This window comes from Necator americanus, chromosome X (genome assembly GCF_031761385.1).
Source record: "Necator americanus strain Aroian chromosome X, whole genome shotgun sequence".
Lineage (NCBI taxonomy): Eukaryota > Metazoa > Nematoda > Chromadorea > Rhabditida > Ancylostomatidae > Necator > Necator americanus.
Window position 1 is genome coordinate 16,488,583 of NC_087376.1, and position 24,314 is coordinate 16,512,896.

The following is a 24,314-nucleotide window of genomic DNA, read 5'->3' on the forward strand; positions in this document are numbered from 1 at the left end:
TATAGCTGGAATTGAAAGTTGAACACGAATTCGTTGAATGGTATCGTGACAAACACATATTTATGCACTGCTAGTTTATATGGAAGACTTAGGGCATGAAACATGTTAAATTATGAGATGTGTGAAAATACATGCATGTTATTCTTTTCCCCGGAGCATCTTTTTGAGATAATTTCTACTTACGTTAAGTTACATTGGATAGAAGGATCTACTTCTTCTCCTTTATTCCCAATAATATGCGCTTAGTTTACTATATCACCATTATATTTGAATGAAATATAACCCGTGATTACAATTCTGCCCAAGTCTTACTTATGAAAACTGCAGTGACCTCTAGGAAGGAAAATGACTAACAAACGAAATTAAACCAAGAACTAAAAAAAAGAAGCTATATCCGTACATCAGAATTCGTTGCGGCAATTCGTTTTACACTCCCCCTCCCCCTTCAAAATTCGCACTATCACCCTTCGTCGCGGCGCAAACGTCGCTCGAGGCGTTGATTAGAGAGCAATAGGGAGACGGGGTATAGGTGATCTCAGGCGGTTGTGGACGATGTATGGCTGGTGGAGCGGCAGCAGTAATTACGCGGGGGAGCGCGTTGCTGAAGGAAGGAGAAGGGCGGTCAGCCGGTTTTCACGGATACCTCTTGTCTCGCACCCGACTCGTGTACACACGCTATCATAATTCCCCTCCACAAGAAGTTATCCGTCCCGGACCACGGTATCGAAGAATCTCTTTGCTGCGTGTTATGTACAAGGTATTGGAGCGGATTATCCTGGAACGACTAATTAAACATCGCGGAGAAACAACGCGAGACGAGCAAGCTGGCTTTCGTCCTGCCCGATCTACGATTGAGCAGGTGTTCATCGTCATGAGAGTGATCGAAATCTGGAAGTGGTATTCGAAGCCAATGCAATTAGCGTTTCTCGACTTTGAAGCCGCGTTCGACTTTCCTCACCAGGGTCATCCTCTCAACGAGCTCCACACAGATGAACTACCAGGAAAGCTCGTTCGCTTGCTTGATGACATGAATCAACGAACAACTGTTGCAGTTCCAACACCAGCCGGATGTACAACACCATTTGAAGTGGTAACTGGAGTAGGACAAATGGCAGTGGCAGGATCCTTCCTGTTCTATTCCGCAATCGACGGCATCATGCGAAGAACAGTAGATCAGTGTCCTGCCAATATCATTCTAGCACCATCAGGACGCCCCTTGACCGATTTCGAGTACGCTGACAATGTTGTTATATACGCGGAAAGAAGTACGAAACTTCAACATGTTGTCAACCTTGTATCGAATCTGGCTACAGCTTATGGACTGCGTCTACGCCTTGGTAAATGCAAGCAGATGTGAATCTCTTTGAGACCTCGAACGGGAATCAGGGTGGACGGGCAGCCGATAGAACTCGTCGATGAGTTCTGTTACCTGGGCTGTACGCTGAAGAACAACGGCTGCTACGAGAGAGATGTTCAGCAAAGATGCGCTAAGGCCCCTTCTGCAGTTAACTCCTTAACGAAATGCTTGTGGTCGACCCCCATCACCAACGAAGTCAAGCTGCGAGTCTACCTATCCGCAATTCGCCCTATCATGATGTACGGATCGGAGACTTGGGCAGCACCATCTACGGTGATGGAGAGGCTTGACTGCACGGAACGAAAGCTGCTTAGACGGCTAGTTGGTTACTTTTGGCTTAGGGCATGCCACAATGAAGATCTTTATGCAGAAATTGATGTGGCATACCGACTGATTACACATGGAAGGTACAACCATCTTGCAAAGCCATCGAAAGTGGCTAACGTGAATCGTCTTGGCTTCTTTGGTCATATATTAAGAAGATCGGCAGATCGCTTTGTTCAACGAGTTCTGAGAAGTTTGTCCAGTTCGAGCTGGAAGAAGCCACCTGGTCGAAAACGGAAGTTATGGACTGAGGTGGTGAAAGAGGATCTGAGGACACTCGGCGTGAAGAGGCAGTTCAGGCGAGACGTAGGGTTTGGCAAAATATGGAATAGCGACGAATGGACTGATTATGTGCAAGCTCTCGCAGAAGATCGAGAAGGTTGTGCAGAGCTGTGTTCAAGGACGGCATACCTCGGCGAGGATGCGGGTAATCGCGTCAGGCGATGACATCAGCCCGCCGATTAGTAAGTCAATACATTATATATATATATATATATATATATATATATAACTACTATCTAGTAATGGAAATAGTAAAAGAAACGAAATAGTCTATGGAAATGTGTAATGTAAATGTGCCGGAATACTTAGGGTCGTCTTTTCACAAAGAATTTCAATTCAAACCTTTTTTATTTATTAATTAGAAAATCAAACAATACATCCATCAAACGACTCAATAACACTATCTCATCTAACAGTAAGAGAGAAAATCCCACGCTCATAGAATTCGGGATTTTTAGAGTCAAATAAGAAGGACAGGTCATTTTTGACATCATTTGAGAAGTGGTACTTCTCAAATGTTGACACGTTGACACGCGCCATTTTGTTGGCAGACAGTAGGTGATGAGCCCAGTGATTGAGTTCTCAGTATAGTATAAGTCAAGTAAGTCTTATCATATTTTATGATACTATGTCATATTATATTTACAATTCATCATATTATATTTATATTCATATTATTTTTCAATTATATTACATTTATATCACATCATTATTTAGGTTGGTAAGAAAGTATTGTTGTGACTTCTTTAAAAGTACAGAATATATATATATATATATATATATATATATATATATATATATATATATATATATATATATATATATATATATATATATAGGCGGTACCATTCCTTAACTTAAAGCACGATGCAGCTTCCACCCGTCATCTTTTATGAATGGCGCCGGCAATGGAGCGGCGACAGCAATCCGCGTGAACATCAAGAGTGCAGTGGGGGAGAACGGGGACTGGGAGCTAACATCAGAAGTGTTCACCGCCGGTTTGCTCACTTTACAAAAGAAAACACGATCCCCGATGAAAAGCCCGGTCGAGACGCCCACACTGGAAGATCCTGCCGTTCTCGACGCCGTCAGAGAGGATCCGAAGGTTAGCACCCGTAGCCTTGCGATGAGACTCGAGTGTAGTTCAACAACAGTCCTCAGCTGCCTCTAGGCACTTCGCCCAATAAAGGCAGTCTTGGCTAAAAAAAACTTTCAGAAAGTTCGATGACATTGGTCGGACGGTCACCAACTTCTTCGACTCCCATCTTCCTCATTTCTGGAAGCAGATCGCTGACCTGTCCATTAAGTGGAGCACTGTAGTGACCAACATAACGATTATATTGCTGGTTGATTCCCGTTGTTTACTGAATGAAACAAAGAAGAAAATTACAAAACTGAGAAGACTTTCTAATCAACCTAGTATTATATTGCATTACATTATATTATATCATATTGTATTACACTATATGTTATTATCTCGTTACCGCATAGGACCACGTACACGAGTCTAATTGCTACCTGCTTGTACAGTGGCCCTGCTCAAACTAAATGCAATCAGATATTTGATCATACGCTCTGGGTACGTACGAGTTATATAAAATAACTTGCGCAGTTATAAGGTGAAAGTTACCCAGATATTACAGAAAAGGTGCTGTTCTCCAGCACACTGCCTAAGCACATACTTAGAGGAAGTGTGGAATCTTTGGTAAAAGCGCTCCACTTTGTTAAGTTGAAATGCTGAACATTGTCGAACTGAGCCAACGGTGTCACTTGGTGTCAGTAGGCAGTTCACGCGAGACGCCAAGTTTCACCTGGTATGACCAGTGGATGGATTCTGTGCGAGCTCTTGCTTTAGATCAAAGTTGGGCAGAGCTATGTTCGAAGACAAAACGACTTGGCGCAGATGTGGGCAACCGCCTCAAGTGATAATAAAAGCCTACCGATCAAATCAAAGTTAAAAAGTCATAATTATCGTATATATGACTATCTCTGACTATCATTATTAAATATCATTATATATATAACAATGCGCCGCCCTTAAACACGCGCCGCATCCTAGTGCGAGCGGTCATAGGTCAGTTATGTTTTCTGACCAGTCTGTTCAAGAGAAACCATTGAATAGACTTTTTAGGGTACTGGAACGTGTACAAAGAAGAGTGTTCTAACGTACCCCATACGAATTAAAGCAGTTTCCACCCCGTTTCAATACGATGATTAGGGAGAAATGAGCGGAACAACCCGGATTCCGCAATCTACAAACCCAACTCTAGCTTTTCGTTCGAAAAGAGTGGTTATCTTAAAACTATATCACGAAAAGCAGCACATCACGAATTTGATGTGAACTAGTCATCATCAAGTAAAAAGTAAGTAAAAGCAAGCGAAATCAAGGGAAGTTGTAACGATAACCAACGCAGAATAAGAAATCAAAACAAACAAGTAGAAGAATGCAACAACAAAATAAAACAATGAAAAACCCTGAAAAAAAAACCGAGACCAAAACAAATAGTGGCTTATCAGTCAGGAGTTTTTTTTATTGACCGCTCGCACGTGGATGTGACGCGCACACAAAGATGACGCGTTCCAACTAGTTTCGTAGTAAAAAACGGCGTCTTCCACCCTGTTTTTCGCGATGATTAAAAAAAGATACGCGGAGCAACTCTCCTTTTCGTACACCTACACCTACACCTCGAGCTCTACTTTTTTCCTCGGGTTTCCGCGCCACCACTATAACGTGATATGCTGCCTTTAAGTTCTTACTTTCCAAACCAGGCGGTGTATCCTATCGTTTTCTCATGTAAAAATCTGAAGATGAAGCAATTGTAGAAGGAGGGTAAAACTGTTGCTATAAAGCGGTTTCAAATACCTAAACAAATTTCCTCCTTCCTCTTCCTTTACTTCCTCTTTTTAGAAAGCAATTCTTCATATAACCGAAAAAAAAAATTCAAAAACTGGCTAGAATGATAAGTTTTAGCTGTGTCGGTAGGCTGCGAGGCTGCAGTAGAATGGTTGTCTAATGAGTGCCGAAGGTATTCAATCCTATCATGCTGTCTTTCTCAATATGTGACTTTATGTGCGAAATCGAGTTTGTCGATTCATTCCAAGTGTTCAATGAAACGATACCATCGGAGGCTCTTATTACAGTTATTTCAATCGTCTCGCAAAAATCTGAAATAACATTAGAAAGCAGTGTTAAAGTTGCTAACGCACGAACGACGCTGTAGGCTTTGTCGAAATTCACATCTCAAGAATTGAAAGAATGGGCACTCTCTTGAGGCAAATATTCTCAAGCAGAGGTGAGTTTGCTAGTTAGCTTCTTCTTTAACAACAAAGAGGAAAGACGAAGCAGTTCGTCGGGCGTAACTCACTATTCATTATAACTGGATTACAGCAAAACATAACAATCCTACTATTCAAAGAAAATCCTTAAAACTGCGCATCACCCATGTAGAGGACGTTTAATTTAGAGGGATTGTATTACGATTTTGATGTGGCGCGGAAACCACTTAGAAACTTTAAAACAAAAGTTATAGTTCGGGCCGTAGGTTGAGGAACCCAGCGTGGCTTCGCTCATCCTTCCCTAATCGTCGTTTGAAAAAACGGAGTGGAAAGCGTCGTTGTTTCTTATGAAATCACTTCGAACCCGCCGCATTTACGCGAGAGCGGTCGAGAAACAATGAGCCTCCTCGACAGCTTATTCAAGAAAAACTATTGAGCAGACAGCTGAGGGAACTGAAGGGTGTACAAAGAGGACGTTTTAACGCCACTTGTAGAAACGAACGCCGTTCTCACGCCGTTTATCGTAGGGCTTGAACGTCCGGCTATCGCCGGACTTCAGTCTTCTTCTAATCCTCACTTCGTTCGCTTTCGGTGATCAGTAAAAATTAAAAGTAGTGGCACTTTCTGTAACGTTCTGCTACAGAAATGAATTTTTCTATTCCTAGCAACGTTAGTTATTTCGTTCATTTTATAAGAAATTTAAGCACTGATGAATGATTTAGTACTTTTCTTCCTAATGGAGTAGGTACTTCACTTTCAGAAAATTAAAACTTAATATCACACCCGTATCCCTCTCGTAGCACTACAATTCCGAAAAAGTAGTTGAAGTATCAGAGTTTCTCGTCCTTTCTCCGACAGTTAGCACAGGAACATGAAATTTATCATTGTACTGGCAGACTTAGGGTTCTACGTCGGATAAAGTAAAGTGTTTAGCTATTATTTAAACACGTGTTTGCATGCCTGTTTCCACTTCCTGAAGAGAGCATGCTACCAACTTGAGGCAGAGAAGTAGACATGCACTGCGCTTAGAAATACTGCCCGGCACTGCTATACCCAATGATTGCGCTGATTCCAATTCTTTCGGTGTCGCGCCAACTATGCAGTTCCATACTTTTTCTGGCGTCAGCGCACCAATGCAACTCTGTCGTACCAGTCTCACCCCATTCTATATTCTATATTCTCTGATATTTCTTCCTTCTGTACCCCTATAAAATCTAAGCTTCTCTCTCCGTCATCTCCTATAGTTAACACAGAATGGTGTGATAGTGCTCTTCATATTCCGTCCTATCTTACATCAGATCACGTAAACAGCTAGCTCCTACTAAAGCGGACGTCTGCACGTGTGCACATGCAGACAAACTGTCTGACTTCATTTTACTGCTTGCTGGCGTTGACGCACAATGACGTGGGACCCATCTAACCCTCCCCCTCTCTACTTTCTGGTAGCGGCATCAACATGACGCAGTAGGATATGTTCCATTGCCTCCTGGCGCCAACATGCTTGCCACCCATTCCCACTGCTTTCTGGCGCAGGCGCACCAATCTGAGACCCACAAAGCAGAACTACGGAATAGGACTCGTCGCACTACATCTTTCTGTGTCCCAGAATAGGCGCATCTATCTGACGCTGAACGACCCGTACCTAGAATCTTAGTACTTTCCTGCGTGAGAGCACAATCTGACGTTATAGAACTCGTTTTACCCCATGTTTTCTACTTCTGGCACTGGTCCCACTTTGAACTGCTGTAAACCACGTAAAATTAAACTCTTCATTTTTTTAGAAGTTGTTTCAAGTTTCTATCTCTTTTGCAAAAATTTGCCTCTGCTGGGAGTCGAACCTACGTGGTCTCATCATTACATTATCAATACATTGGGCATTGTCAAGACAAAACGCTGATGCTTCCGCATTACTCTCCTACGTTAGAAAGTTAACATAATATTTTGCAATGTACTTAAATATTTAATACTACTTAATATAATACAATATTTTGCGTCAAATGTATTTATTTAATGCTATTTAATATTTTGTCCTGATTATCTTGCTGTGCTCCGTTCAATACTGCCCACTGCGTTACGACCCCCTCCTATTATCCCCGATAGGAAAATTCCGCCTAACGCTTGACTCCGCTATCAAAAGGCGCTGAGTACACGTATAATGGCTCAAGCCGCCGACTTTGGCAAGCTTTACAGTGTAAAAGCCAACTCTCGTTGTGATTTTGTCATCAGTGGCTGTCTTTTTTTTTGCAGACCGTAGTGATGTTATAGCCGCCCAATGTTATCAAGTGAAGAATGTACAGCCAGATACTACAAATATATAGCTGTTACAAATGAGTACAAACTCTTATTTTCTGCACAATTCTGACATTAAGCCAAAGAATGCTTTGAAATACAGTAACTTGGTAATTTTTCAAAAACAATTTTAGAGGATTCGGTCAACGATCTAACCATGAACGTGGTTTGAATTATTGGAAAATAAGTCTAACAAGAAATAGCTAACGAGAAACAAGAGCTGTATAGCTCCGTTTTCTTCGCTGTTTCAACTCTACGTTTCTAAAAAAAACTTCATTCTGGCTTCATGCCGGGGAGACATCAGGGAGACATATTGGAGAGAACAGTCAAGTCTATCTATCATGTTTGAACCTTGAATCAATGAATCATCGAATCAATCACAACAGCCATGGTAATTCTACGTCAGAAAACGAAAGAATACGGATCCGTGTTTTTGGCGCTTTGAAGATATATGACATTAAATAAAGTCGGAGAAAAGTGAAGTTGTAGTTATGTATTCGTAAAGTAGATGCTGCCGGTAACATTTTGCTACCATTTTGCTTTTCATGTGTATATTAGGAAGTTCTGAGATTTTCAAAACGTGTCGAAGGTGGCACATTTCCGGCTGCTTGAAACACTTGCTCTCCCAGCTGGGGAAGATTTAGTCTGCGAATTTATCAGAGAATTATTTATTTTCTACAGTATCTCCATCTAAGGTTCTTTTCTGGAAAATACGCAGCCTTTTTGAGATTAAATACACGACTTTGCCCTCTCTCATTACTCACACGGACTTTTGATTAGCTGTCGGCAACCTATGCTGAATGTTTCAGCCCAGGAACTTGATGCATTTTTAGGATTCTCTCTCTTCTCTGAGAAGCGACACTGGAGTTAGCAAACTGTGGGAGTTGAACGTAGATTTCAGGTAGCCGAGGTGAGGAAAAAGTCCTACTGCTTTCACAAAAGCCTGATTTCTCCTTTAGATGATGTGGATCTTAAGGAACATTTCAATATTCGAAGCAGACAGTTTTATTGGCGAACCATAGATCTATTGAGTGATATCAAAATCAGCTGGATTTGTGAAGTTCGAAGTTCATTCTGCGAACTGCGGTCACCCATAGTGCAGGCACCCTGCGCAGGCGATCCTTCCACTGTTTTAGTGCAACAATGACACCATTATATTAGGTTGGTCGAAAAGTCTTGCACCAAAATTTATTTTTCAATCTAAGATTTCAGAGGTCTTTAGTTGAAATTTCCTGACAGTTGAATATTGTAGAATGTTCTAGAAGCTTAGGCCAGAGAGGTATATAAGGGCGGGCATTTCACTGGTATTCAAGCATGACTTCAATAAAAAAAATCAAAATCAAATCCGAACTATCGTGTATGAATTCCTGCAAGGCCAACGCATGCGACGCCCTCGCTCATATCTGTGCTGCATTCAACAGAGATGTAGTATCCCGTCCGGCTGTCGCCCGTTTGCTGCAACAGTTCGAGTCAGGAGATGTTTCGTTCCAAGTTCGACCCTGCTCTGGTCGCCCCATTGACTGGAATGATGAAGCCTTGCGTGGCGCTTTCAAAGACAAGCTCAATGCCACTAGACGTGAGCTGTCGAAAACACTTGGGTGTCGCCGTACAATAATCGTCAGTCGTCTTGAACCTCGTTACCGCAAAGTGATATCGATTTGGGACCCCCACCAATTGTGTACCTCACAGCGGGCGAAAAGAGTGTGTGTCAGTCTTTGCTTCTGCGCCCACACATCCAAGACGTTTATCGTACACATGAGAAAAGTTGACTCCCGCGTGGCGAACAAATTCCGAAAGACTTGAAAAGAGGATTGGGCGAAAAGAAGATCTTGCCATGTTGTCGAGTTTCAAAAGAGTGCTGTACTATGAACTGCTCCCATCTGTGTACACTGTGACCGCTCATGTCTGCTCTCCTCAACTACGTAAACTGGCAGACGCAGTTCGCTTAAGGCGTTGAAAAAAATGTCTATGTTGCTTTACTTCATTATAATGTTCGAGCTCACGTGGCAATGGAATTTTGGAAGTTCTACCGCTCTGGAATTGGTTCGCCACGCGGTTCTGCAGCATCACTACGGCCAGCAAAGGATTGTGCAAAAGAAAATTGAATCCCCGTGATTTTAGCCCTTTCGTTTTTCTCGCTTTTCTCTCCTTTTTTGTACCTTTTCACCAATTTCAGTCATATCCCCGAGCGGAAGCATCTGAAGATCTGGATAAAGTGCGCATGCGTCCAATACACGATTGTAGAAGTATTCTTCAAATCTAAATTTTAGAGGTACGAAGAAGGCAGAAATGTATTAAGTTATTTTCAAAGAGAACCTACTTTTTTCCAAACGTTATGTTCTGACGTATAGTTTGATTCTGCATCCAAGGTTGCTGAGGAACATAAGAGATGTGCCCAGTAATACCGATGTAACCATGAAGTTTATCCATTTCTCCTAAACAGTAAATGTACAAACATAACATTTCTTACGACTGAAAGCGACGTACTGCGTATCCGATGTATCGCACAGTAAATGCACTGCTAGGTATTTCTGAACAATATCCCTTATCCCTTATCCCCTAACATTGTAAGTAGTTTACCTAATTGCAAGAAATCAGTAGCATTATCATGCTTTTCACACTCAATTGTATACTGCTCCAGAGAAAACGTGTTTTTAATGAAAACACGTTTTCTCATGAACACCTGCGCCGTGATGCTGCACATTCTCTTTCAAAAAAAATCCTTAGTTCCACGAGATACGGTGAAGAATTATTTGATGAGCGGAACTAGCTGTGCATTACAACCTCGGCGCGTAATCGTATTTTGAATAAAGAATCGTGTTGTTGAACGCTTAAAGCAGCACAGCATGCAACAGAGAAAGTTGATATCTTTTCTCGGATAGATAGAGCTAAAGGTGTGGTTCACAAGTACGAGCGCGGTCACGCTCGATTACTTCTAATTATCCAGAGAAATGGAAAACGGCTTTGTCGCACTGGATCATTCTCCGAAGCATCAAAAAAAGTGCACTGTCTGCGAGGGCAGGCACACACGTCGCATCTACCAGCGAGCGAGAGCGAGAGTATCAGCAACCAATTGATCGTTTGCTGGTTGACGGACGCAACGTGTATGCCCGCTCTCTCAGATGTGGCATCTTATAAGGCACCTCATAGGCAGTCTGGTGAGACAACGCGGTTCTAACGCGAAGTAGCCTTCGGTAAGAGCTTCCGCTGTGACTGCACGATCAATCGATGTTTCGAAACCTTCGTGGTGCCAACTAAGCCCTTTATCTCTTTGGGGTCGATAAACTGATACCCAAATTGTCTGGAAGGTTAAAAATACTAGTAGGAGATATCAGCTCGTTCCCCAAGTCATTGTAAGGTCGTACGTGCCTTCATAAATCTCCAGCGATTCTGAATTGAAGGTGAATGCGTAGGTGTATGCCCGTAGGGGTTCATCAACGTCGTTCACATTATTTATTCTTTATCCCAACAGCCTCAACTTCGTGAGTTTCGCCTTTATTTGTCGAAAAACTCAATTTTATGTGTTTGGAGGTCATCTCCTTCTTTTGGATTTTAATACCGAGCCATCACTTATTAAAATCACTAACAAATCTGACGAATAAGACAACATTATTGAAATGACTTTTTTACAGCGTGTATCACAAAGCCGGAATGTAAAAAAATTGTGTTGCATAGAGACAATTGCAAAACCATCTTTGTGATCTGAGTTCTTTACTTCTAAAAATAAAAAGGGTATGCCGTTATTATTAGGATTATAAAAGCAAAAATGTAAAGATATAAGTATATGGCTGTGACACTTCTTGAAACGAATAGTACAGTGCTGTTGAAGATGTCACATTCCCGATAAATGCTGATACTAAGGTGTAGCTCCTGAAACATTTGTTTTTAAAGCAACCACTCTTAGGCCAATTGAAATTGTGAGAAGAATGTTAGCCTGAGAAAACTGAGAACCACCTTCATTTCTCAGAAAAAGAGATTTAGTTATCTAATTGCCTTACTACACCTATCACTCCTGCTCAAGGTCATGCGTGTAATGGTACTTTCCAATTGGGGATAGTAGAGTCACAAGGATAGAGAGAGGTCGTAAGATGGTGAAAGGATTGAGATTGGGGTAGTAGTTGGGTTGATTTCGTTCATTGGTTGGTTCATTTCGTTCTGATCAGCATGCTGATCAGAACGAAATGAAGTAAATTTCAGGTCTAGGATTGAAACATGACAGCGGAGGTCTTTCATATTTCCAAGCGGTGCTGCTGACTGAAGATTAAATGTCAAATAAGTCTAAATTATTTCAGCAGTTTCAGAAAATTAGAATAAACTTTTCTGAAGTTTCCCAGATGGCAGCATTGTTCAAGAAGTTTAGGATTTGTTGGGAGACCGAAGAACAATATGGCATTCTATATTGCATATTTCTGAAATAAACACATAGAATCCCTACACAAAACCTTGTGGAAAACGTTGAATTTGTATAATAATCGCTAGAGAAGATGAGGATACAGCAAGCGGAACGCCAAACTGACCGAGTGCGACCAAAACATGTTAAAAAAAATCAGAAGATTTGGATTTGCAGAAGACGATACACTCGATACACATCCCTATTCGTTTATCGAAACGAGCACATTCAAATGCACCAGCTGCGTATATCCAGATCGGAAAATGAACGTGAAAAACGACTCGATCCTCGAGGTGTGCCTTTCGCACATGATCGCGACAAATGGAAGCTAACATAAGAATAAACTTCATAACTTAGTTAAGTTCGAGTTGTGGGTTGTCATAAATTGCCAACCTACGTTCTACCCAGAGAGGAAGAGAGTCAACGGTAGCTTTTAGCAAGGTGCCCCTTCCTCATTTGGTCTCTGAGCACAAAATGTTATTATGACATCGCCACTATCTCCCGTTTAAAACATCTAAGACTTTTCTGCCTTCCAGTGGAACTTACTTGCTTCCTCCCATAATTAAGGAAAATTCGAAAAGACCGTAAAAAGGAAATCTGTTGCGGTTTTTATGAATTCATGGGACATTTCCTAAAGAAACTTCTAATTTGCCTTCCAGAAATGTTCAACGCGAATAAAACTTTCGACTAAGAAATGAGGTTTCAGTTAAAGGATTCCCTACATATATTTGTGCATTCCACACTACAGTCCAATTCGGATGTGTTTTTCGGTCATCTCACAAATGATGCGGTTTCCTATAGTTGTTCATTTTTCAAAGCAAAAGTGAAAAGACTCCTTAGATCAAAATTATATTCACATTTATTTTCTGAAAATTTCCATTATTTCTGGTCGACATTCAATATCCTATTCCTGAAATTCACTTGTCTGTGACTAAAAATACTCCTTCAACGTAGTTTTACCTCCTAGATCGTGGTTCTTGGAATTTTTGGGACCACCATTAACAATGGCTTATGTCGATTGCCCAATCTCCGGATCTCAGAATGAGCACTCATATTCCTCGATAGTCCCATTTTGTTATTGCCCTAACTCAACTAATAAAGTGACAAGAAGCATATTTGGTAAAATACTTCGCGTGTGCTCATTTACCTCTTTCATTGCGACATTGCACCAAGAAATCTTAAAATAGGCCTGGTCTCTCTCTCTCTCTCTCTCTCCTGAAGAACAAGAGTACTTTGCTAGCTGCGTTTAGAGCAGCAATCATATCCCTTCCCCCTCAAACTTCACCTTATTCTATTTTATTTTCATTTCATTAGCAATCACAGGATGCAGGGAGACTGAGCGTCTGCAGCCCTCAGGTTGTCCGCTCGCAGGCACGTCGCCAAGATCGTTCCCCATGCCGATTTTCAGGAAAACTAGGGGAATTGATCGTGATTGCACTCATAGCCATGATCTACAACCCTAACGCTAAATTTTCGCGGAGTTCTATCTCTACTCAACACTGTCAGCTTCGTAATGTTGCCTTTAAAAAAAATTACAAAAGTTGAAGAAGTTCAGCAAACATTTACTTGGCTTCGGCTTCACAGACTCTCCACATAAGGAGATCATCTAACCCCCTCAGAAAGGTTAGCTCGAAAAGTTTTGAGAATGACATAGTTATTCTTGGGGCGGCTGTTGCACAAGGGTATGTAAGGATTCACTGTTTGCGTAGTCGATGGTTAGACACTATCTAGCTTTTGACCTTTGTGCGTTCGATAAATTGAAACTGGATTTTTCTGCGAGCGCAAGAACATTAGTTCAAATCATAGGTTGACCTTACAATTCGGCAAATACGTCGAATAGACGTTTATTAAGCTCTAGGATTCTGAATTGAAGCCAAACACATGGGGCAACCCAAAGGGAATGACCACCGCCGACTATCTAGTCACTTACATTCACAAATAATAGAAGTAGAATAAAGTTACAATACAATACATAGCAAGGTTCCTCTGTTATGTAAGAACGCGTAACATAACCTCTGTCCTTGTATTTAAAACATTTGTTTAAAATCGAACTGCTGAATGAATGCATGCAGCTCTTAACCCATGTTGAGCCTGATTTACCATTAATGAATTTTAAGGGGTAATTATATCACATCATTATATTGTACAAGAACTGCTACTTTCAATTAGTTTACTCCACAGAAATTGAAAGTGGGTGAACTGCGTAGTTTAAGAAAGATATCTGATTGTTATTCGGTTTTCTGAGTCGTCCTTTTTAGGCAGATTCACCACCTACTTTGTGAGCTCGATATACCCTCTCCCTTTCATAACTCGTACAACTAGTCTACAACAGCAACATTGTAATTACCGACTTCCCTTTCGACTTTTGAACTTGATCCGTTTTTTAATATGTTTCGCGATTCGCCTCGCTCAAAACATGAACAGGAATTACGTCAATATTAATAGAACTTGACTTCTAATAACAATTCCATGAAGGGTACAATCATTATGTCTTCAGCATTCTTCTTCCCAAGCAATAAATGGTTAGTCGGTCAAGAATAAGAACGCCGGTGAGCCCCTTCGAAGACCTTCCACAGTGTTCTCTGGGGGTATATATCAAGAGAACTGAGAGAGCATTCCTCACATTGAGCTAATTGAGCAATCAAACCCTTGTATCAGGTTGGCTAATTATTCTTCTACACACGCATACCTTTACATTTTCATAGTTTTTAAATCACACATTGATGATCATCCGCCGATATATTCAAAATGAGCGTGCATCACAATGTTTCACCTCTCTGAGAGATACATCCCTGTGGGACCAAGATGTGGGGCTGCAGCAGCGCGCATGTTGCTTCGTCCTGTCACGGCTAAGTTGAGGGAGGGAAAAACATCCACCTTATTTCCCAGATCTCGTCCCAGCAAGTTGCCACATGCTCCCTTATCCTTAGACAGTCTCTGGAACTACTTCGTTCACTCAATTCAGATCCGTTTTCCTTCAGTTGTTCTCTGTGCCTTAGCATCCCAATTTCTGGTCCCAAGGAATTTTAATCCTACCAGAAATACCTGCAACGCTCTTACAGACGCTAATAGGGAATTGACGGATGGTCATCAATGTATGTTTATGAAGCTACGAAGTTGTAAGATGTAACCGTGTATAAAGACGTCCACTAACAGCTTTCTGCATTTAAGGAAAGAATATATACGGTGATCGTTTTGAGCAGAAATGTCGACTACATTTATCTATTGACTTTATTGACCTTTAAGCATTATTGACGTTTGAGCATCTGATTTCTAGAAAACTACATGAGACCTTATCAGCAGGGTTTTGTCATACGCCGATTACGAATACGATTATCGCAAAGAGCAGAATATCGATCTTGTCGATTTTTCGATCCTTGCGCAAATTCTTTTTAGGCTCGGTGAATTCCTTTCAAATTGAACTCTATCATAACCGGCGTTAGCCATACATTCACACAACTATAACATAAACTAAGGAATATTTCCGCACAAAAGCAAAGCAAGCAAGAAGTCTCAAATGTTCAAGTGGTGGCTGGAAAGTATGTTATTCCAGGTTTTTGCTGTACACTATTTTATCTACTTGAAAATCAAAATACAAACAACTTATTTACAAATTGCAAACGATTTTTTTTTTTCGTCAGAGTATTCAAATTAGCTTTCTCGGCCTTCAATGCAGTCTTCGAAAAGCTTGGTGACAGACTGTGCGGTGAGCCGCAGATTATTTTTTGCCAACTTTGCTCGACTCTTGTGAAAGATCTCCTTGACCCACTTCAAATCATGGACAGGCAAAGGGATACGGAGCCCCATATAACTACACAGAAAAGGGTACGGAACGAGAGGTACCCGCGAAAACTGGGTGACCGCTGCTGACCTGCCTTCAGCGCCGTACGCCTCCGCGTAATTACCCCAGCCTCTCTAGTACCTTCGAACCAACGCTACATGCGATCTTCTCGTCGCGATGGGGCGGCGGAAACTGCGAATTTGGATGAGAGAGGAGTAAAAAGCCAAATGATGCAGCAAATTCTGATGTGCAAATATGGTAAACTGAGCGCAATTCATCGGAAATTAAGGAGAAAAATCCCATTTTGTAGCTATCTGGCGCGGGCGCACCAATCCGACTATCTGGCGCCGACGCACCAATCCGACGCCGTTGGACCCGTCGCACCCCATTTTACCGCTCTACGACGCAAGCACACCAATCCGACGCCGTGGGACCCGTCCAATCCCGTTTTATACCTCTCTGGCGTCGCCGCACCAATCCGACGCCGTTGGACCCCTTTTTCAAAATTCGAATACACCCACACGTGACAGAATAAGCCCGTTATTATATAGTATGATGTTTATGCAGGGTGTATGTCAAATGTTTTAATACATGGTTGTATGTTTTATACAATAAAACATTGAATGGTTCTTTAAACTCCTTTTAACAGCGTTCTATCGCTTCGTTTCTATCTATTCTTTGTGCAAGATCAATATGAAATGTTACGTGTATTAGTTGCGAACAGAAACCTCTGCATCTTCGAGATATACATTTAGGTTCAACGTCTATGCCTGCGGCATTATTCGCGCTTCGTTAGGCGTTGTATGCCAGTTTTATCCAGTTGGATGTCCAAAAAGAAATTTCTAGAAAGCGGAAGAAAGTAAAGAAATATAGCATGACACCGATCAGTAATGGATTTTTTGAAACATCTCTCGCATTCCCAGAGATGGAGAAGTGGTTTCCATGCAAAACGGGATAATAAACATTTTCACTCGCACTTCTAAATGGCATATCACTTATACAAACCTATTCCAGTTATATTAACTTACCAGTCTGGGCTAAAGCCGGACTTCAGACTTTCTGTGGTGTTCGCTTCGCTCCTCTTTACTGATCAATGAAAATTAGTATTTATTCTCTTTTCCTCTGAAATTCTTCTGCTTATTCTCTGAAATTAAATTCGTGTTGTTCTAACAACGCTTTCTTTCTCTTTTCCTCCTTTTTTATTATAAATAGGGGCGAAAGGTTTCATAGTTTTCTTTCTAAATGCGTCATTTCCACACTTGGAGAATATTCAAACTTTAGCTTCAAACATTCCTTCCTTCCCAACATAACGTAGACAGGATTTGAAAATATTACTCTAAGAATGTTTTCCTCTTCTTTCTCCCTAACAATTGTCGCAGAATAATGTTTTAACAGTTGTAGCAGGATGGGGCATTTGATGTACGGAGCAAGGTGCCGTGCTGCTCTCCTCCACGACATCCATTGATTCATATTGTAGCTCTGTTCTTGCGGTCGGACTCCTAATTAAATGGTGTTTTACAGCCATTACGACCGCTCCAACTTTAGATCTCGATGGTACAGGTGCACGGATCTCAATATCGAAAGACACCTTATGAAGGTTTGTGGCCACTTGCGGTTTGCATACATTCTCCTTGTTTTCGCAAGCGTCTATGAACAGTTGCACTTCTACGAAATCCACCTTCTCCTTCTTCAAATCCTTAAAAAGTTGTTCCGATCGTCACGCATTTCGCCACTGATCAGTACCAGTGGGCAGTTGAGAAAATTTTCCGCAAGTGGCCTAATTGAAGCCAGAAATTCTGTGAAGAAATGTGACTGTTTCGTCCGCGTTTCACGTTCAAGCATATCCTTGTGGAGGCGTTCGATATAACCGAAATCCATTCGAGCGCAGAAAAGACACTTTTGTGGAGAATCAGGGCCTCTACGTACGACATCAACAATAAAGACCGTTGGCTTGCCATTTGGATACTCGTTAAAAACTAAGGCCGTATGATCAGAGACAGAGCTGAGGCTAAGAGTGGTCAACAAGTTAGTTGCTCTTTGGATCCTGCCCAAAGCTTTTGTAAGCATTCACTTTTGGTCATTGAAATACTTTCTGTCTGAACACCATAGCAAGCCAACAACATGAACTCCTCCCAGAAGGACTCTCGTCACCTTCTCTGCATTATCTTCTTCTCTTCCTTCTTTTTTTTTTTTTTTTTTTTTTTTTTTTCCTCCCCCCCGCGGGGGGTGGGGGGGGGGGGGGGGCGTGAGGCGCGGGGTGGGTTTTTCCCCTCCGGCGGAGGGGGGGGGGGGGAAAGAATGTTTTTTATGTTTATTTTTTTTTTTTTTTTTTTATTTTTTTTTTTTTTTTTTTTTTTTATTCAACCAAGCCTCGAAAGGGGGTTCTTATTTTTTTTTTTTTTTTTAAAATTGTATTAAAAAAGGGGGGGGGTGGGGCGGGGTGGGTTAGAGGTCCGTTGTAGCCACACAGTCGAGGGTTCGAAACTGTCACAAACGTGACCATAGATCATAAAAATGAAGAAGTAAGAAAAATATGTTTACGCTCGGTGGGTATGCTCAAACAAAGAGCATTTGAATAACAGACAATGAATGAGAGTTGCACTCTCGCGCAGCAGGCGCATCTGGTGTGCAAAAACTATTCGAGCACAATCAGATTGGGAGAGCAACACAGCGCCGAGGGCAGACAAAGAGGTTGGACCGTATATAAGCAGTCCAACTGTGTTTATTGCTCAGAGCATAGTCGAGCATTCGCCTAAAGCATCTCCTTTTCTCTTGCCTCCCTCCCACGTGTGCTTACATATTTTTACCTCCCTTTTTGTGATGCTTGCATTTCTGTTTATGCATTTCTGTGTGTGCATTATTATATCACGCCTGTTACTTTACATTTGTCATGTAACGTGTCTTATATAATAACATAACATGCCTCTGATATTGGTGTATATTGTACGTGATAAATAAAGGTTTAATTATCCAAGTTTGAGGCTTATTCACGTGGCATCTAACGAACAACTGAACCACCGCTGACTCAACTGGTACATCGGCCGGGAATCGAACCCGGGCCGCCCGCGTGGCAGGCGAGCATTCTACCACTGAACCACCGCTGACTGAACTGGTGCATCGGCAATACGAACGACCGCGCCAACAGCAACAAATCTACCACAAAACATCGAAAAAGAGGTGAGCATCACAATATTATTGCACGCTCATATAACTTTGCGTTTGCATCCATCATTATCGCCTCTTCGAACTTGGGAAACTATTCCTCTTGCATACAAAGCATTCTCTTATCCTCAAAACCACTTAAATATAATTTGTTGAACATCATCAGTTCACAAATTATATTCCAACCTGACCAAGCCAAGATAAAATGGCGACATCTCTCAAAACAAGAAAGAGAGTTCTGACTAGGCATTCCAATTCCCTAACGCAACTTTTGGCAAAGCACGCAGAATTGGGATGCGACGTCAATCTCCAGGATAAGGAAGCATGCAACGCAGCACTATAGCAAGTCCAGAGTGCTATAGTGGTGATCAAAACCCTTTAAACAACCTTTGAAGGAGCCCTATACGCATTCACGGACACGGTGGACAAAATATCGGAACCCTTCACCAAGGAAGAAGACGAGAAAGTGTCCGAATATATTACTAACGCAGAGGAACTCATCGCCAGTACTACTAACATGCTTCTTAAGTTGGAAATGACCAAGGCTAGCCTAGCCTCTCATAACCTTACATTTTCAACATATACTGGATCTCATCCTCCTCCAGAAGTTCCTGCAGCAAAGATAGAGCTGCCGAGACTACCAATACCAGAGTTCAACGGCAAAAGCTGGCAATGGGATAGCTTCTGGGAGCTATTCAACGCTACGGTGCATTCTCTACCGCTCTCAAATTTGCAAAAATTCAACTATCTTGTGAGAGCATTAAAAGGAGAAGCCCGTGAATCAATAGCTCGTTTTCAAATCACTTCAGAAAACTACCCGCTAGCAGTACAGCATTTGAAGGAGAGATACGGCAACGTCCAAAATATAATCACTGGACTGCATCGACAGCTAGAGCATTGGAGTGCTAGGAGCCCACAATTAAGGGACCAACGAAAACTGCATGATCAACTGTCGGCAATTACCGCACAACTCAAAAGCAAAGGCAAACCTCTCGATAGTCCATGGTTGCTATCAAAAATTCTTTCTAAATTCACAGAAAGGATTCAACGCAGCACACTTAAAGAAAAGGTCTCTCTGCCCCAAGGAGAGACCTGGACACTAAAGAAATTGATGACAACAATTGACATTGTCATAAAACGCGAAGAAGAAATTGAACTGCAATTGCCAAAGAGGATAGAACGTTCACAACTTCTAAGCAAAACTACAAAGGAACCGGAGTTTCAAATCAAAGGGCGGTCTCCCTTTTGTTTCTATTGCGATAGCAAAGAACATTGGTCCACAAGATGCACGAAAATCGCGGCACCTAAAGCACGACTGGAATATTTAAAGAAGACAAACCGCTGCATTGGGTGCGGATCAAAGTCCCATATTTATGCCGATTGCAAAAGCAAAGGCTGTATTAATTGCGGGAAAAAGCATCATACGTCTACGTGCTTCAAGACAGCACCATTCAAGCCGCCTCAACAAGGTCCTGTTTCAAATATAAAAAGGGAAGAAAAGAAGAAGCCGTCATATGTCCGGCAGAACTTCACAAGGTGCGAGAAGCAAAGCGCACACGTTACGGAGGGCTCAATACCCAATCTCACAGTAATGAGAGTTGAGGATACCTCCAACAAAACCCGACAAGGGGAGATATTCCTTTTGACATGAGCCTTGAAGGCGCTACATCCAAGAACACAAGAGCTCATAACGCTTCGGATACTCTTAGATACGGGTCAGATCGAAGTTTCATTGATGCTAAGCTTGCTAAGGAACTTGAATTACCTAGCCAAGGCTCTGTTACTATGAAACTACAAACCTTTGCAGCACAAACCACAAAGGAAATCCAGTGCACCAAAACATGTCTGAGTGTATGGGACTCGGAAGGAAAGCAATACAAACTTCGCGTATACACTCACGACAACCTTACGAAGGGCTTCCCTCAAGGAAAGTTAGGGAAAGAAGACCTACAATTCATTCATCAACAAGAAATAAAACTCAGCAGTCCATGCGAGACAAACGCTAAACCTCCAGAAATACTAATTGGCTGCGATCAACTCTGGAACTTTATCAACTTTCAAGCAGCACATTTCACTCTGCCGTCTGGGCTCATCCTCGTACCTACACGTCTAGGATATATGATCTCTGGACAACATATGAGTGATAAAATGCAGAATGGAAATGAACTTCACTGTACATTACATGGAATCTCACGACTGTGAAGATCCATGGGAGCGTCACTGGAACATTCAATCTCATGATGTAGAAAAGGAGTTCTGCGGTCCTGAGAAGGAAGAAAAAGCTAACATAAATGCACAAGTGCTCGAAAACTTCAACAACACTATAGCCAGGCGAAATGCTGGTTATGTTGTTCGACTTCCCTTTAAGGAAGATCATGAATGTCTTCCAGACAACAAAGTATTAGCGCTCCACCGACTGCGAAACGTGCTTCGCAAATATCAACAAGAGCCACATATTCTTCAGCAATATTACAGCATCTTTCAAGATCAAATTGCTGAAAAGATCCTCGAAGAAGTGGACGAGAACAAGGACAAAGTTGGGAAGATGAAGCACTATCTTCCACATCAACCCGTCTTCACCCCCCAAAAAGACACTACGAAATTAAGAATAGTGTTTGATGCACCCGCGCATTATAAAAACTGTCCTTCACTCAATGATATTCTCCACCAAGGACCTACCATACTGCCTAAGCTGTACGGAATTCTATTACGCTTCCGCACTGCAAAATACGTTCTTCTATCTGACGTAGAAAAGGCATTTCTTCAAGTACATCTTCACGAAGACGACAGAGATTTTGCAAGATGCTTATGGATCAGGGATATCACCAAACCATTGACAGATGATAACCTGGTGGTATATAGATTTACCAGAGTCACTTTTGGGATCAATGCCTCACCATTTCTTCTCAGCGCAACAATCCTCTTCCACTTAAGCAATTATGTCAAAAATGACGGATTAGCTCGAGAAATTTCGTCTAATCTGTATGTCGATAATTTATTTGTCGGAGCAGAAACAATTCTTGAGGGCGTACAAAAATATAAAGAGCTAAAATCAATTTTTAACGACCTCAAGATGAACCTAAGAGCATTTGTCACGAACCACATGGACATCATGGATGCAATATCCACAAAGGATCGCTCCTCCAATCTGTGCCCTAAGGTACTTGGAATCTATTGGGATTCTATAGCCGACAACTTCTTATTATCGATTAACCTGCCTACGACAGAATTTGTTAGCAAAAGGACCGTTGCTCAACAAATTGCTTCCATCTATGGCCCACTAGGATGGTTCATATCACTCCTGGTCAAAGCAAAACGTTTCCAACAACTTTTGTGGAAGGAGCAATATGATTGGGACGAACCACTGAATGAAGAACATAGACGTCAGTGGAACCTCATTATAACAAAAATATCCAACTTCCACAAAAAGGTGCCACGGAAAGTCACATTCGACAACTCCGCACCTTATACACTGGTAACCTATTCCGACGCTAGTTGAATTGCTATGACAGCATGTACCTATCTCACTAGCCAAAGGGAATCCAGCTTTCTTATGGCTAAGTCTAAGGTTACGGACAGTAATCGACCAACTACCGTACCGAAACTCGAAATAAATGCCATAACCATTGGAGCACGACTTACTCTCAATACTTTCCTAAGTTTAAAATCCTCAATAAGCATAAACAACGTCATTTTTCTAACCGACTCGGAAATCGCCTTAAATTGGCTGAAAGGTTCTCTTAATCATCCTAAAACAGGACTTTACGTCAAAAATCGTATACGCGAGATACGCGACATCGTACAGTCACTAGAGCGTATGGAAGTCGGAGTGAAATTTGGCTACATCGACACGAAATGGAATCCTGCCGACATTGGAACACGGGGAGCTTCCAATCATGAATTCGTGTCTCATGTGTGGTGGGATGGTTATTCTCTTGAGAAAATTCTCAATGATGAGTTTACATCCACCCTCTTTTCCCTTACTAAAGATCCAGAATTACAAAATGACGATATTCTACTGATTGCAGAAGCGAATGTTATAAAAACACATGCAACGACTGACAAAGTCGAAGAAATTCTTGATCTGACAAGGTATAATACTAAAACCAAGCCGCTGAGGATCTTAGCCTACGTAATAAAATTTCTGAGACGCATTACAACTCGTCTAAAAAGCCCGTTGCAGGAAAGGCTCTGAGATTCTTTACCCTACTTAGTTCGACAAGCAGAGGATCAGGAGCTTACGGCTACTGACATATTCGAAGCGCATAGCATACTCATAAGAAATCACCAGCAGGTACACCTCAATTCTCACTACAAAAAACAGTTGTCAAAAAACCTAAACCTGAAGGAGGAGGAAAACCACGTGTTCAGAGCATACGGACGTCTTAATAAATCCAATTTAAACATTATGGCAAAAAATCCCATTTCTTATCGTTATTCTTATCGTTCCGAATGCGGAGCTGTGTCGTCTTATTATCCTCGAAGCGCATGGACCGTATCATAACAGTACAGGACATACAATAGCAGAAGTTCGACAACAGTACTGGATTCCACGGCTCCGAGAACAAGTGAAGAAATGCATGCGGTCTTGTGTTCCCTGTCAAAAGATGAATAATCTGCCATATAGATATCCAGAAATGGCCGATCTTCCATCAAGGAAAGTAACAAGAACACGCCCGTTTGAAAATATAGGACTCGACTACTTCGGCCCTATAACCGTCCATGATGATCATAAGGAACGTACAAACGTTTATGGATGTGTATTCACATGTTGTGTAACTCGCCTCATCCATCTGGAGATCGTATCTGACGGAACCACTGAGAAGTTCCTCAATGCATTTCGTCGATTCGTAGCTCGTAGAGGAAAACCACACCTGGTTACCTGTGATAATGCACCAACCTTTATATTGGGAAGTCAAATCTTGAACGATTCTCTAACCGAGCCTTCAACCAATGAAGACGTAGCTCGTAATATGAGCAATCAAATGATCGAATGGAAGCATAATACTCCTTATTCACCTTGGAAAGGCGGCTTCTATGAACGTCTTATAAAATCGGTCAAACAAGCCCTATTCAAGGCGATAGGAAGACGCATTTTAACAATAGAGCAGCTGCATACGTTCCTGGTAGAAATCGAAGGATGTCTTAACTGTAGGCCTCTCACCTACCAAGAAGACGACATCAATGATGCTCTACTAACCCTTCGTCCAATAGATTTCGTGCAACGCGAAATGGAAGTGACTCTTCCGTTTAATTTTTCAGAAGAAGAAAAGGCAGATCCTATCTATCGACCTCCCTCGGAAGAATTACAATTCGAAACCAGGCTACAAACCGAAAAAGCATTGCAATCTTCGTACAAACTCACAGAACGTGTCTGGAAAAAGTGGAAAAATTCTACTTAACAGCTCTTCGAGAACAGCATCGCCGAACTATTGACGGTAAACGAGGAAACG

General features: G+C 41.7%; 6 protein-coding genes across 11 annotated transcripts; 4 read left to right on the forward strand and 2 right to left on the reverse strand.

The window, feature by feature from the left end:
• Positions 1–556: 556 nt before the first annotated feature.
• On the forward strand, positions 557–1,357 carry RB195_023545 (uncharacterized protein; the record flags this gene model as incomplete). Of its 2 annotated transcripts, none has more annotated exons than XM_064211020.1 (1): positions 557–1,357. In XM_064211020.1, the coding sequence occupies one exon, from the start codon at positions 557–559 to the stop codon at positions 1,355–1,357; it is 801 nt and encodes a 266-aa protein (XP_064066901.1). The 2 variants fall into 2 exon arrangements, with proteins under 2 accessions (XP_064066901.1, XP_064066902.1); XM_064211021.1 differs by having other exon boundaries at positions 749–1,357.
• A 234-nt stretch (positions 1,358–1,591) lies between these two features.
• Positions 1,592–2,128, forward strand: RB195_023546 (uncharacterized protein; the record flags this gene model as incomplete). Of its 2 annotated transcripts, none has more annotated exons than XM_064211022.1 (1): positions 1,592–2,128. In XM_064211022.1, one exon carries the CDS (start codon positions 1,592–1,594, stop codon positions 2,126–2,128), a length of 537 nt encoding a protein of 178 aa, XP_064066903.1. The 2 variants fall into 2 exon arrangements, with proteins under 2 accessions (XP_064066903.1, XP_064066904.1); XM_064211023.1 differs by having other exon boundaries at positions 1,595–2,128.
• A 6,750-nt stretch (positions 2,129–8,878) lies between these two features.
• Positions 8,879–10,232, reverse strand: RB195_023547 (uncharacterized protein; the record flags this gene model as incomplete). 2 transcript variants are annotated; one of them, XM_064211024.1, is made up of 4 exons in its annotated part: positions 8,879–8,983; positions 9,688–9,787; positions 9,849–9,963; positions 10,109–10,232. In XM_064211024.1, the coding sequence occupies 4 exons, from the start codon at positions 10,230–10,232 to the stop codon at positions 8,879–8,881; spliced, it is 444 nt and encodes a 147-aa protein (XP_064066905.1). The 2 variants fall into 2 exon arrangements, with proteins under 2 accessions (XP_064066905.1, XP_064066906.1); XM_064211025.1 differs by lacking the exon at positions 10,109–10,232 and having other exon boundaries at positions 9,849–9,958.
• Positions 10,233–17,062: 6,830 nt separating this feature from the next.
• Positions 17,063–17,766, reverse strand: RB195_023548 (uncharacterized protein; the record flags this gene model as incomplete). 2 transcript variants are annotated; one of them, XM_064211027.1, is made up of 2 exons in its annotated part: positions 17,063–17,395; positions 17,443–17,766. In XM_064211027.1, the coding sequence occupies 2 exons, from the start codon at positions 17,764–17,766 to the stop codon at positions 17,063–17,065; spliced, it is 657 nt and encodes a 218-aa protein (XP_064066907.1). The 2 variants fall into 2 exon arrangements, with proteins under 2 accessions (XP_064066907.1, XP_064066908.1); XM_064211026.1 differs by having other exon boundaries at positions 17,443–17,577.
• Positions 17,686–24,263, forward strand: RB195_023549 (uncharacterized protein; the record flags this gene model as incomplete). Of its 2 annotated transcripts, XM_064211028.1 has the most annotated exons (4): positions 18,285–18,390; positions 19,257–20,397; positions 20,490–21,001; positions 21,066–22,360. In XM_064211028.1, the coding sequence occupies 4 exons, from the start codon at positions 18,285–18,287 to the stop codon at positions 22,358–22,360; spliced, it is 3,054 nt and encodes a 1,017-aa protein (XP_064066909.1). The 2 variants fall into 2 exon arrangements, with proteins under 2 accessions (XP_064066909.1, XP_064066910.1); XM_064211029.1 differs by lacking the exons at positions 18,285–18,390; positions 19,257–20,397; positions 20,490–21,001; positions 21,066–22,360 and adding an exon at positions 22,415–23,056.
• RB195_023550 (uncharacterized protein) lies at positions 23,499–24,263 on the forward strand (the record flags this gene model as incomplete). Its single annotated transcript, XM_064211030.1, has 1 exon — positions 23,499–24,263. One exon carries the CDS (start codon positions 23,499–23,501, stop codon positions 24,261–24,263), a length of 765 nt encoding a protein of 254 aa, XP_064066911.1.
• Positions 24,264–24,314: the final 51 nt, after the last annotated feature.